Genomic DNA, 14,708 nt, shown 5'->3' with positions numbered 1-14,708 from the left:
CACTCAGACACTCCACACACACACACACACTCACACACACACACACACACACACACACGACAAGGTCACCCAGATCTCGAATCTGCTCCAGCTTTAAGCTGCATCACTAGCATCAACACACTCACACACGCGTACACATTTAACCTAAACTACAACTTAAGTCTAACCTAAACAACAACTACAACTTAAACTCAACTACTACTCAAATCTAACCAAAACAACAATTCAACTACAACTCAAATCTAACCTAACCTACAACAATAGCTCAAATATAAAAACATCTACATATATTTTGTACTGACTTTGTGCTTATTTAAATATTTTATCTCTAAAACAGAAGCACTAACCTAAACCAAATGTCTAACTTGCAAAACACTAGGTAATGACATTGACTCCTGTAGTTTAGTAGTAGTCTGACTCAATGGTATCTTGAATTCTGGCCTATCTGTACTATTATCTAGGATGTATTCTGTGATCAGATGCAAAGCACTTTGTAAATCGCTCTGGATAAGATCGTCAGAGGTCCTCACAGAGCCATCCAGACACGTGTCTCCTCTCATTGTGAACAGGATGCAAGAACACACATGCAGGCAAATACACACACACAAACACACACACACACACACACACACACACACACACACACACACAAGACTTTGGAAGTTTGGACCGGTACCAGAAGGGATGTAATGGAATCGCATGGGCGAGGGGCTTCAAGGTTGCTTTTCTTCTCTGCCCGTGGATTGACATAAAGGTCAACGTGAGTGAGCTGGTCAGTGACACGTTTCAGCCTAGTGTCTAACTATCTAACTAACAAGAGTTCTCCTGTTTTCTCAGGCCGGATTCACGGACTGGCCAACTGAAACCTACACCAGCCTTGTATTACTGGACTTATTTTTCAGCATTAGAAAGGCAGAGTGCACATGAGGTTGGACCATTAACACTGCTGATTACTTCACATCAAAGCCTTAGTTTTGTGATCACGTCAACATCATTCTGACCCCACCCCAACATTAAAGCTCTTTCTGTTTGATATTTAACTCATTTCATTCATCTCTCACCTCTGACCTCTGACCTCTGGTCATGGTCCCCATGTTCTGAAATCAGGTCCTATGACCCTCATTGTCAATACATCTACATGTTCTTGTTGCCTTTTCTGCTTCTGCACCTATTCATCAAACTTTCTAAAACTAAATGTCAAGAAAACTGCAATTATTATAATTACCATGTCTTCAGTCTCAGCCTACTCTGACCACTTACCTGCTGTTGATGTGCCGGTTCCTCTGCCGGTTCCTCTGTGTCCTCTTTGACCCACACGTTAAGCCTGAGCAAAACTACACTTTTCCATCTTCACACTGCTCCATTCTGGCCTGTGTTTCCCTCTAAAGATGCTGAGAACATGGCAGGTCACCTCCGGGTTACACTGCAAATCTCCTCTATGGTTTACCTTCAAACACTCGTTGCTCTCTCCAGTATATTTAAAATTCTCCAGCCAGTCCCAATACCCACTAAGATATCTGCTTACATTACCCCCATTCTTAGCAGTTTCAGAGCACTTTAAAATCCTGCCGCTTGCCTTCAAAGCCCTGCAGTATGTGAACTATTACTCACATATATCCCATCTCACAAACACTGGTACTCTGATTCTGATCTGCTAACTGTCCCCAGGGTCAGGCTGTGGGTGTCCACTGTGGGTGGTGAGTATATTTAGCATTGCTAACCCTATCCTCTGAAACCTCTACCTATATCTGCACCTCTGTCTACCTTCAAAGTCCATCCTAAAGTCTTTTCCCACTTTTATTTCTTCACTAGGTTTTTGTTTATCTTTGAATAAAGTGACCTTTGTTAAGTGACCTTGATCATTTGAAGGGTGCTGTATTTGTTCAACTATTGTAATTAATATTATTACTAATAATATTATAAGGCTAATACATTTAATTATTCAAACTTAATGACTGTCTGTGCTCTTAAACAGGGTGATTATTGACGCAGTCATGGACTAGACACATAATAGTACATACAATGCATTCTAGTTTAAAACTTGTCCTACATATTTAGGCTGCAGAGTCCATGAAAGAGTCATGTGCAATCCTAATGTACACTTCCAGGACAGTACACCCTATTTCACCCTGGGTCGACTTTCTGTCCGAGTTTGGGAAGTTAACACAATGAGGCTACTCTCCCTGATCCGACTGTGTTTGCTCTGATTGGCCTGAGACACAGTCCAACCACCAGTCGTTAGAGGGGACGGTAATCGCCTTTCAAGGTGATATGGTTGGCACACACGTAGTAAATGTAAAATGCTGTGATCGGACTGAGCTAATATGAGCGTGCTCACATATGCACGCTAAAAGCTACATAATACTACGTTACATCTGTGTAGAAGGCAAAATTAAAAATATAAATGCAGTAGCCGACCTGGCAAAACACGGCGCACTTATAGGAACGTTAACGTCAAGTACAAAAAGGTACAAACGGCATTTGACTTTGAGCCATTGAGAGCAGAGGTGGGGGGGGGGGGGGGTCCCCGGGGAGCGCTTGTCCTCTCTGGCCCCGTTTAGGAGTGTCTCGGAGGCGGACCGGAGATTAATGAGGCCGTGTTGACACGGAACCTCAACGGAAGCGCGAGCTCTCCCGCGGAGCTCGCGGACAACGCTGTCCACGCGCCCGCACTGCGCGCTCCAGAGAGTCCGTAAACAAGATAACTTATTTTAGGATGATGTGTCTTAAGTGTAATTTAAATAAGGATAAGACACCAAATCTACACACTAACTACGGAAATGTCACCAATTTGGTTTGTTTCATCCTAATGTCACCACTTCTAATTTGTTTCATCTTAATAAAAGCTGAACGGGACGTTGTTTAACAACCTTCTGAGAAAGATAGTGTCCTAATAAACCAGAGTAGTGCACTCAGGGGTGGCACTGGATAGTGTGATAGTGTGATGGAGTCTCGTTCACTTGCTCAAATGCCTCCATCTTGTGGTCAGAAAACACCTGCCTCTCGCTCTGGGAATCACTCATGTAGGTTCAACACACCTTTACAAATAAACACAGCTCTCGCCGTTCACTTTATATCACACAGTGTTCTGTGATTTGTAGGAAAATGCATTTCGTCTTTTCTCGTTGCGGTAAGCAGCTATCACCACAGACCTGATTCACCTGATTCGCTTTCAGCTGTTGTTTATTCTTTGTTTTTCCGGCCGTTTCTGGCATACGGTACACCGTCTTCACAGTACTGCTGAGTGGGTCAGCTGTCTGGCGTCCTGAGTCCTGTCACCGCCCTGTCAGTGGGATTATGGCCCGAGGCGTCGCGGGATCATGGCCTGTCAAATACACTTTTCATCATTCAGAATTCACATGAAAAAAGTCTCCAGTCAGCACAGATTATTTGCTTCTGTTTACCCCAGGTCAGATTACTTTAAGTAAATATTACCACACTCTCCTAAAACAGAATTACCGTAATTATTGATTCTCTGTAATTAAAGATACAACAAAACAAATCCGTTTTTATTCTGTTGAATATTAAAACCATAAGACTATTATTTTTGTAGCATGGCACAGTATAAGAGTGAAAATAAATATTGTGTAGGCCTATATATTATAATTGATGCAAGAAATAAATACGACTTGTATATCAAGTCATGTAATAATAACCCCTGAAGAATTTCCCATGTGAATAAGGTCTGTATTTATGACAAGATGAGTAGAAAAATAAATTACTGGTAGCAAAAACCCTTGAGAATTATATCTGTCCAGATTTAGACTAAAGAGGTCACATTTTCGGCAATCCTGCATCATATCGTATAGCCAGGGGAGGGACTTTTCTTTTGCCAGGACTCTTCTTTTGCCCTCTTAGGAGGCCGGGAGCCTGCAGAACACTTAGAGAAGAGGGTTATGTCCCTCTGTGTCAACACCTAGCCCCCTGCCCCTGTCAGAAACTCTTGTTCTTGAGGTCTGACTGGTGAGAGGTGTAGTCAGTGATAACTTTCTCAGCAGTGCTGTTATGGAATAAACAGACAGTTTCAAACAAACGCTCAGGACACAGAACCCTGTCATTTCAGCTGTCCTTTTCAGGCAGATAATAATCCCTTTCTCTGGTTTGTTTTCGTTAGATCTGCACAGGTTTGGTGACACAAGAGGGAATTCTGCAGGATCAGATAAAGGGGTTGGTTGTGTTGAAGATCCTCGGCATCACCATGACAGTGATATATCTCTACTTAGGCAGAGAAATGATGTTTACAAAGTGCCTCACCCAGGGACAGCCATGTTTCTAAACCTCCACTGCCTGTTACACTTAGAACAGTTTGTAGCTTTATACCCAATTATAGGTCAGGACCAACCACGACACACATCTCACAAAAACAAACAACAACAAAAAAACAGGCAGCCAAGTGTCCTCAGTGGGAGGGGCTTCTGGCAGCCAAGTGTCCTCAGTGGGAGGAGCTTCTGGCAGCCAAGTGTCCTCAGTGGGAGGGGCTTCGTTCTGCCACGCACAGTACGGTTCGTGTTTCTTGTTGGCTATGTGGCTGAATTCAGTTCTCACCTCAAGCTGAGGAACATTTACTCCACAGGATCAGCAAGCACACACACACACACACACACACACACACACACACACACACACACACACACCTCCTTTGGCTGAGGTCCAGCCGAGGGGATGATGAATGCACAGAGCTCTCCTGGCTGACATATTCCATTAAAACAAAACAGTGCCTTTTTTCCAGCTGGCATGCACACACACAAACACACACACACACACACACACACACACACACACACACACACACACACACACACACACACACACACACACACACACACACACACCAACCTCTGCTTTTTTTTTTATTTTATCTGGCCAATAGTATTGAATGAGGGAAACAAATGACTCAGGCAGATTGCACCAACATGGCGTCTCTGCCACCAGGACACAAACCTGTCCAGTCTCAGCGCTACTACGGCAACCAAGCAGGGGTCTCCATCATTTTGTAGGTGCAAAGTTTCATTCAAAAATACAAAACCACTCAACATTTTTGGTTTATTGTCAAAACCTCTGCAGCGGTCCATTCTGACACGGAGTACATTAACACAGAGTGTATTAACACGGAGTACATTAACACAGAGTGTACGAAAAACTGAACTCATGATTAGGTTATCTTCAGGACAGACTTACATTGGGTGCAAAGGGCCTCAGCGTGAAAGTGTGTGACACACAAACAGACCCCATCCAAAACAGCAAACGTTAGTAATCTTACAGTAGGACACACTGATCTCACATCTGCTCTGGCACAATGCTCATCTTGGATCCTTATTAACAACTGATCCAGGATCAGTGCATTTTGTAAAGGGCATCTGTTATTTTCTGAAAAGGCCATTTTGTTTTTCCTTCAACTGCTTAAATGTAACTGGCAGGCCAGTGTGCAAGTGTGCAAGTGTGCCCTAAATCTCCAGAACGTTAGCACTGTGTTTCAGACTCAACAATGCTAAACACTCAATGTGTCTGAAGGGCATCAGATGGAGAGAAGCAGAACACAGCAGTCCACGTCCACGCCGTCACGGTGGAAGAGAGTGTGTAGACGTGTGTGTGTGTGTGTGTGTGTCCACGCCGTCACGGTGTAAGAGAGTGTGTAGACGTGTGTGTGTGTGTGTGTGTGTGTGTGTGTCCACGCCGTCACGGTGGAAGAGAGTGTGTAGACGTGTGTGTGTGTGTGTGTGTGTGTGTGTGTGTCCACGCCGTCACGGTGGAAGAGAGTGTGTAGACGTGTGTGTGTGTGTGTGTGTGTGTGTGTGTCCACGCCGTCACGGTGGAAGAGAGTGTGTAGACGTGTGTGTGTGTGTGTGTCCACGCCGTCACGGTGGAAGAGAGTGTGTAGACGTGTGTGTGTGTGTGTGTGTGTGTGTGTGTCCACGCCGTCACGGTGTAAGAGTGTGTGTAGACGTGTGTGTGTGTGTGTGTGTGTGTGTGTCCACGCCGTCACGGTGTAAGAGAGTGTGTAGACGTGTGTGTGTGTGTGTGTGTGTGTGTGTGTCCACGCCGTCACGGTGTAAGAGAGTGTGTAGACGTGTGTGTGTGTGTGTGTCCACGCCGTCACGGTGTAAGAGAGTGTGTAGACGTGTGTGTGTGTGTGTGTGTGTGTGTCCACGCCGTCACGGTGTAAGAGTGTGTGTAGACGTGTGTGTGTGTGTGTGTGTGTGTGTGTGTGTCCACGCCGTCATGGTGTAAGAGTGTGTGTAGACGTGTGTGTGTGTGTGTGTGTGTGTGTGTGTGTCCACGCCGTCACGGTGTAAGAGAGTGTGTAGACGTGTGTGTGTGTGTGTGTGTGTGTTCACGCCGTCACGGTGTAAGAGAGTGTGTAGACGTGTGTGTGTGTGTGTGTGTGTGTGTTCACGCCGTCACGGTGTAAGAGAGTGTGTAGACGTGTGTGTGTGTGTGTGTTCACGCCGTCACGGTGTAAGAGAGTGTGTAGACGTGTGTGTGTGTCCACGACGTCACGGTGTAAGAGAGTGTGTAGACGTGTGTGTGTGTGTCCACGCCGTCACGGTGTAAGAGAGTGTGTAGACGTGTGTGTGTGTGTGTGTCCACGACGTCACGGTGTAAGAGAGTGTAGACGTGTGTGTGTGTCCACGACGTCACGGTGGAAGAGAGTGTGTAGACGTGTGTGTGTGTGTGTGTGTGTGTGTTCACGCCGTCACGGTGTAAGAGAGTGTGTAGACGTGTGTGTGTGTCCACGACGTCACGGTGTAAGAGAGTGTGTAGACGTGTGTGTGTGTGTATGTCCACGACGTCACGGTGTAAGAGAGTGTGTAGACGTGTGTGTGTGTGTGTGTCCACGACGTCACGGTGTAAGAGAGTGTGTGTAGACGTGTGTGTCCACGTGTGTGTGTCCATGCCATCGCGGTGTAAGAGAGTGTAAACGTGTGTGTGTGTGTGTCCACGACATCACGGTGTAAGAGTGTGTAGACGTGTGTGTGTGTCTACGTGTGTGTCCACGCCGTCACGGTGTAAGAGTGTGTGTAGACGTGTGTGTATCCACGTGTGTGTGTCCACGCCATCACAGTGTAAGAGAGTGTGTGTAGACGTGTGCGTGTGTAGACATGACTGAGCTTGAACATGACTGAGTGTGTGAGTTCAACAGTAGGGACCGTGGCTTTATTTGAATGGCCTGATGGTGAAGAGCCTGCAGACACAGTCTCAGTGTGACTATCATTGGGCTTTATTGACAAATCACTCAAACATTTGTTTCTGTCACATTGTGTCTGCAATACAGCAGTGGGATCGTTTTGATGCCATGCCAACAAACCCTAGAAGGAAAGTCTTAACACACACGAATGTGGCAACCGAAGGAACGGTGTAACACCCACGAATGTGGCAAGGTACTTCCTCCTGCTTACACACATCCATGTGTGTGTGTGTGTGTGTGTGTGTGTGTGTGTGTGTGTGTGTGTGTGTGTGTGTGTGTGCACGTCAGCGTAGCAGCACACAGCAAACTAACAGCACTGCGTGGTGTTGCTGAAAGGTCAGGTGTGGTTTGGTAAACACCCGGGAGATTGTTTGCGTCACAACATCTGCCTCATGTTTCAGAATTCAAGTATTTGTAATACAGTATAAGGAAAATATCTCAAGACGGCCCTGTGGCTGTTAAGAAATTAGGCCAAAGAAACCCATAAACCCCAGAGCTCCGGTTGGCACTGTCTGAGGGTCTCCACGGCCAGGCACCAAGCACAAGGCACCGGGCACCGGGCACAAGGCACCGGGCACAAGGCACCGGGCACCAGGCACCGGGCACCAGGCACCAGGCACCACGCGGGGTAATTCTCACCATGCTGGGGTTTCACTCTGCACCACGGAGGCCTGGACCATCTCTGCTTCCAAAAACACAGACGACAAACAGTCAGGTGAGGGAAATGCAGCCGTCACCATAGCAACGCTGCAACAGAAACCACACTGTTTCCTTGGAGCCGATTTGGGGGGGAGGGGGGGGGGGATAATTCGTATACGCGTTCCTTATCAGATAATTGCAAAAAAGCAAGATTGAAGTGTTGAGGGAGGGGGAGAGGGGTTTGCTAGCAGCCTGTCACCGTGGTGATATTCACCGTGGTGATATTCACCGTGGTGATATTCAGGAAGGCAGAGCAGTTGAGCAGTGTCCTGTCCCGACCCCAGACGTGTGGCCGACAGGACGCACCCTATTGGATGGCAAGCACTACATAGTTCGTGAATGGAGGCAATAATGACCCTTTGTTTCTATGGCCATAAAATTAAATGAAGTTTGAATTATGAATTAAGCATGAAGTATGAAAATCGTTACAGATGAACCTCCATTAATGGCATCAGTCATCTTTATGTTGTTTGGCAGGTGGGAAGTGCCTTCATGAATTATTCATTAGGTTGCCGTCATGTGGTGTATATTTAAAGGAAGAAACAAACTTCTATATATAGGAAAGCTAGTGAGAGAGGTCAAACATAAAGCCACAGTCAGAGGTCCAGAGGCCATTTAAACCTTTATGCCTCATTTAAACCAATAGAGCAGTCCCTGGCTACACCCCAGCAGTGATACACACGGACTGAGCCCTAACTCAGTACACACGTACAGTGGCTTCAGTCCAGCCTGTGTACAGTGTACAGTGATCACACATGCAGCACTCAGTGTGCTTTAGCCTAATCTGCAATAACTGCAATAACTGAAAAATGCAGACATTATGCCAGCATTATTACCCTAACTGCTACTACGTTACAGTCAAATTATATTGTGGCACTAGGGGCCTTGATTAAAACTGGGTGAAAGAAATTGTATTATTCCATCATAATATTTTTGTCACAGTATAATATTTACAGTGATGCCATGAATCAATACTTACGTTCAAAGGGTACTTTTAGCTGTTGCTCTAGAAATCTCTTCAATAAATTGTTTTTCTGCATTTTGTGTGTGTAACTGAGATGTGCCAAACCAGTAAAAATATTTCAGTGGTACAAATCGTTATTTTCTGTGTGAAAAAAAGTTGTAATCAATTTGAACTCTCCGCCGTCTCTAGTGCTCTGTCTTCTCATCTGTCGTCTCTGTAGTTCTTGCTATTGCTCCAGGATTAACCTCTGACCTTTTCTCCTCAGTCCCGCCCCCTCGTTCCAAATATTCCCCAAAAGCACCTTTAAACATGTATTACAGCAACTTTAAACGTTTTGCTGCTATTTAAAAATTATAATACATCATACTATACTCCAGAAATTGAATCACAATTAGAATGGCAATTAATGTGTTCCAAAATATTACATTTTCCCAGTTATCTAGCACCAACTTGTGAAAAGTCAACGGGCTCGGCTCCATCACCTGCTCAGGGGTCATGCAGTGTCACACCTGGAGGCCGAGCAGGTTACAGCATTCTCCTGTGCTCAGTGTCTGTGGAAACACTAACACAGTGGGTCCTTCAAACCAGCTCCTGAGACCACAGGTGAGCTGAAGAACGTCCTGAAGTTCCTCACCCTCACCTGGCCAGAGGTGAGTTGACCCTTACCTGGTCTTCTACCGGACCAGGAGGCATCTTGCCAAGAAAGCAGGAACGTTAGCATAAGTGTGGTTTTTAAAGGTTAAATGTCAGTATAAAGGTATGTTCCCTGTTTTAATACGGAACAAAAATGAGCCAGGAATCACTGCCACGTACTTCTCCCACTGGACGCTGCACTATGGGTTATATACACCAAACCGACGTACCTTTTTACTTTTGTGTATAACTCAAATTAGGCAAATGTGTAGACGCACAGCTAGCTCTGCCTATTAGATCATTTACTAACGACACAGGACACAAAGCGTGAAGAGTATTAATACTCAAAGATACTCATACGAATAGAGTATTAATCACAGTTTAATAAACAGGCTTACGCTTGAAGTAGACTACCAATACATGAACCACTTGGCAGTAGAAAACTTTGGATGTTTTACGCAAGTTTCGATATGTTGGAGAGGTGTTGTTCACAGGATGGTTTTCTCCAAACAGCGTTTCACAAACTGTTGATCTAATTATGGCTTCAGTTTATATTACGTGTGTGTAGTCAGACTACAGTAAAATAAATAAAATTACAACTGTACAAATTATTAAATCAACACCATAATGGTGCACAATGAAAAAAAGCTTGCTAAATCTTGTAATTACCTCTCCAAATGCATAGAACTGATTTTGCCAAAGTTACACCCCCCCCCCCCCACACACAAACACAGGCACACACCCACTTACACACACATGCATGAGGGGTGAAGATAAAGACTGAAGAATTAAGAATTAATAAAATTGCATGGTAATGCTGAAATTGAATAGTTACAGTGTAGTTGAGAACAACTAACATACTCCACTGAAATATACTTTACTGACACATAATCCACTGAAATATACTCCACTGACACATACTCCACAGAAATATATTCTACTGAGATGTACTCCACTGAGACATACTCTACTGAAACATCACTGGTATATTCTACTGATATATACTCTACTGATATATTCTACTAAGACATATTCTAATTATATACTCTACTGATAAATTCTACTGATATACTCTACTGATATATTATACTAAGACATATTCTAATTATATACTCTACTGATAAATTCTACTAAGACATACTCTACTGATATACTCTAATGATATATATATAGTCTACTGATATACTCTACTGATCTATATACTCTACTGATATATATTCTACTGATATATTCTACTGATATATACTCTATTGAGTTTCTGTGTACTCTTGGATGTAGTTGACATGTTACCCCACTAATGCAATCAGCAAACAGTGATGTCACTGCCCCTGGGGGATTGCTCACTGCTCAGTGTGTTACATGTACAGTAGTCTTTCTACACTTCTGTCTGCACTATATGTCCTGTGCTCTGCTGCCTGTGCACTACTGCCTGTGCACTACTGCCTGTGCACTACTGCCTGTGCACTACTGCCTGTGCTCCACTGTCTACTTTCTACTGCTTGAGCACTACTCCCTATGCACTACTGCAGAGCAGAAATGTACATGATATTGCATTATTACAGTAATGCACAAATTATGTACAAATGAATTACACAGAAACACACGCATACACACAGTGTATGTTCACATGTAGGCACGCATGTTCATACAAAATTACAAATACACACACATTTATATCTCAAATGTTGTGGATCACACTTTTAATTTAAATGAACATAAATGACTTTTTTGTAAATGTTACAGCAACTACGATACAAACTACGATTCACCAGGCTGAACCTTCACCCCGAGGTTTAAAGTGGTAACCCATGTGTGCCACACGAAGGAATCTGCAGTGCTGTTTACTGTGATTTTCACACTTTAGCAAAACATATAAAGGAAATAAAAAAAGAAAAAAAAATCGCTAGATTTCACACAATATGTGTAACTCTAGTGAACAGGAAACCTTAGCCTGAATTTACGCAAACACTACACTTCATTTCTGTTACGGTTCTCACTTGTGGTTCATAATGACAAACAGGAACATTGAATACAAAAACATATTCATGAATGTACAGATAAAACACCAGTGTAAACAAAGTCCTGCAGGCATCGTGTGTACATTGTGGATCAGTGGAAAGTGGTTGATACTGTAGGTGTTGATATAACCTTGTGATTATGCAATGATATTTGAGAATGTTATCAAGTTGCAGATCACAAACTCACCTCTAGAGGGAGCTCTTTGCTCTTGATTTGCTTTAAGTAGGTCACTGTTTGCTCGGGCTGTTTAAAGGCTGACGGGTACACTTTAACTCTTAACGGTAGTCACACACACACATCCAGTCAAACACCAAACGACCAGAAAAATATGTTTCTTAACCATCTCATCGCAGTTAAGTGAATAGCAGAATTTTCATTTTGGACATGAAGCAAATTAAAATTGAAATATAAAACTGCAGGTGCAGAATTACGTCTAAGGATGACCAAGTTTTTTTCATCTTCAGAAACAATTTTATAGTGACCTCTAGTGTCCGAGGTGGATATTGCAGAAGCTTGGCTTTCCTTCTATATTCCCTGATGGAATCACATAAGGGCATTGTTGCCCTCCTGGGAGGTATTTGATGTTGATCTGCTGTACCTAGAGACAGACTCCCTCTCCCACAGCCTCCTCGTGAGTCTGCGCAGGTTGGCGCGGAACTTCTCCCCCACGAAGGCGTACAGGACGGGGTTGACGCAGCAGTGCAGCACGCCTAGACTGTGTGTGACCTGCAGGGCCAAGTCTGCCTGGTGTCTCCTCCGGCAGCTGGAGTCCACCAGCTCGGCCCTCAGGAGAGTGTCCATCATCATGGTCACGTGGTATGGGCACCAGCAGAGCAAGAACGCCACCACCACCGCCACGATGACCCGCATGGCCCTCTGCTTCCTCAGGCTGCGGGTGTGAACTAGCCGGGCGATGGTCACGCCATAGAAGCCCAGCATGGCCACCAGGGGCAGGAGGAACCCCAGCAGATGACTGAGCATGCGCATGGCGAAACGCCACTGGTGGGCGCTGGAGGTGTCGTAGTGCTCGCCGCATTGCATTTGACCGTCTCGAGCCTGGGAGGGGTAGGTGAGGTTGTATACGGCGGTGGGCAGGGAGAGGACCAAACCCAGGCCCCAGACAAACGCACAGGCCACCCAGCTGCGAGCGCTCCGCCCGCCACGCCCGCCCCTGGCGTCCCTGACGGTGTGCACGACCATCACGTAGCGCTCAGCACTGATGCAGACCAAGAACAGCACGCTGGTGTAGAAGTTCACCTCCAGGGACATGCTGACCAGCTTGCAGACAAAGTCCCCAAACATCCAGCCCCGCAGGACGGACACGGCCGACAGCGGCAGCGTGAGGGCCAGCAGCAGGTCCGCTAGGGCCAGGTGGAACAGGAAGAGCTCGGACGGGCTGAGCCTCTGACGGCTGGAGCCCAACACCACCCAGCTCACCACCAGGTTCCCAGCGACGGCCAGGAGGAAGACGAGCACGTAGAAGCCGCAGAGGAAGCCGTTCAAGTCTGGGAGGGACAGCTGATTGCAGGCCAGGGCGTGATCGGGATTGTAGGAGTGGATGGTGATGAAGTACTCGCTGCTGTTGTACTCATCGTATTCGCTGAGAATGTCAGAGATGTCGTCGTGCGTTATAACATGGCTGTGACCTGTTCAGGAATCAAACGCTGGATTAGCACGGATTAATGTGGCATTTATCCAACCTCATCATCATGTTGAAGGCAATTTTCTTACTCAGTGTATACATTTTAAAAGACTATAATGGTACCCTAACAACATGTTAAATACATACATGTACTTCTTAAGGTTTGCTCTCATCTGAAATCTGCACTTGGCAACAGTAGGCTTCAGTAGTTCAGAGCTTTTTAACCAACATGAGCTGAAACTCCTGTGTTGTTATGGACAGACACACACCTTCCTACACCTCCATCTCACCTTCCATCGCTCCGTCCATCGCTCCGTCCAGCGCTGCGACGCACACACAATGAGTCCAGGCTGCCTGTGGTGAGGGGAAGTTCGGCCTTTCCTGTTCGAGTCTGCCGTGATTTCCTAATCTCTCACCCATGAGGTGTTGACTTGCACCAGACACATTACCAGAACTCTTGTCAGTTTGCATTTAGACACCATGACCACTGTGATTTGATCAACCGCCAAGATCAACCACCAAGATCAACCAATGATAACATGGATTGCATTTTGATAGATTTTTAAATCTCTTATCCCAAAAAAAGAAATTAAATTAAACAAAAAATTTCTAAACATACCAAAACAGTTCCACTTCTTCCAGAACTGCGGTTGTATGATCTGTTTCTATGTGTATAAAATAATAGTCCAAAAACGGACAAACCAAAGAGACTAACACAGAACAGTTCAGTTGGGTGTGAAATAGGTATGCACAGTGTCAGAGGTGAAGTGTCCCAGGTCTCGTGTGTCAGCCTTCTCCTGACCCACTTGGTGCTGTGTTGCAGAGCTGAATCAGGTGTACTGAGGCTGGAAAGCCCAGCAGTCGGTACCCAGGGCTGGAGCTGACGTCTCCGGGCCTGTCGCAGTTCCAGAAGAGTCCGAGCTTTGAAAAGCTTGAGGGGGAAAGAAGAAACAGGCCGTGTGGGGCTGGTGTCGGGCTGTGTGGGGCTGGTGTCGGGCTGTGTGGGGCTGGTGTCGGGCCATGTGGGGCCGTGTGGGGGTGGCGTCGGGCCGTGTGGGGGTGGCGTCGGGCCGTGTGGGGGTGGCGTCGGGCCGTGTGGGGGTGGCGTCGGGCCGTGTGGGGGTGGCGTCGGGCCGTGTGGGCCCGTGTCGGGCCGTGTGGGGCTGGTGTCGGGCCGTGTGGGGCTGGCGTCGGGCCGTGTGGGGCTGGCGTCGGGCCGTGTTTGGCTGGCGTCGGGCCGTGTCTGGCTGGTGTTGGGCCGTGTCGGGCTGGCGTTGGGCCATGTCGGGCCGTGTGGGGCTGTCATGGCTATTAGGGGGAAATTCAACAAAATACAGGAAATCTGCACTGGCTCTCAATAATATTTTTTATAACATATAGTTACGTTGCGGCAAGAAGATGTAAAAGTAATTAAATGTTATATGTGAAGTAGGTTAGTTGAATCCTTTTAAAAGGTGGAAAACCGGCTCTCTATGTGAGGGAGGAAATCTTCACATAAAGATTCAGCAGATGGATCGTTATGTCCGGTTTGATGGCTCCACCTTGAAAAAGTTAGGTTTCGTCTT

At 45.9% G+C, this 14,708-nt stretch overlaps 1 protein-coding gene across 1 annotated transcript; it reads right to left on the bottom strand.

Annotated features, from left to right (window-relative positions):
• Positions 1 to 9,851: 9,851 nt before the first annotated feature.
• LOC143522204 (C-X-C chemokine receptor type 2-like) lies at positions 9,852 to 13,575 on the bottom strand. Its single transcript, XM_077015978.1, has 2 exons — positions 13,434 to 13,575; positions 9,852 to 13,147 (listed from the first exon to the last, which is right to left on the bottom strand). Exons 1-2 carry the CDS (start codon positions 13,561 to 13,563, stop codon positions 12,045 to 12,047), a joined length of 1,233 nt encoding a protein of 410 aa, XP_076872093.1. The 5' UTR covers positions 13,564 to 13,575; the 3' UTR covers positions 9,852 to 12,044.
• Positions 13,576 to 14,708: the final 1,133 nt, after the last annotated feature.

This window comes from Brachyhypopomus gauderio, chromosome 8, assembly GCF_052324685.1.
Source record: "Brachyhypopomus gauderio isolate BG-103 chromosome 8, BGAUD_0.2, whole genome shotgun sequence".
Classification (NCBI taxonomy): Eukaryota; Metazoa; Chordata; class Actinopteri; order Gymnotiformes; family Hypopomidae; genus Brachyhypopomus; species Brachyhypopomus gauderio.
This window is presented reverse-complemented; position numbering and strand designations above follow the sequence as displayed.

Bases quoted from the DNA above. Each gene is read 5' to 3' on its own strand.
- LOC143522204 (XM_077015978.1), bottom strand. From the start codon at position 13,563: ATGGGTGAGAGATTAGGAAATCACGGCAGACTCGAACAGGAAAGGCCG. The intron at 13,148-13,433 runs GTGAGATGGAGG...ATTCCTGAACAG, and splicing joins GATGGACGGAGCGATGGAAG to GTCACAGCCATGTTATAACG.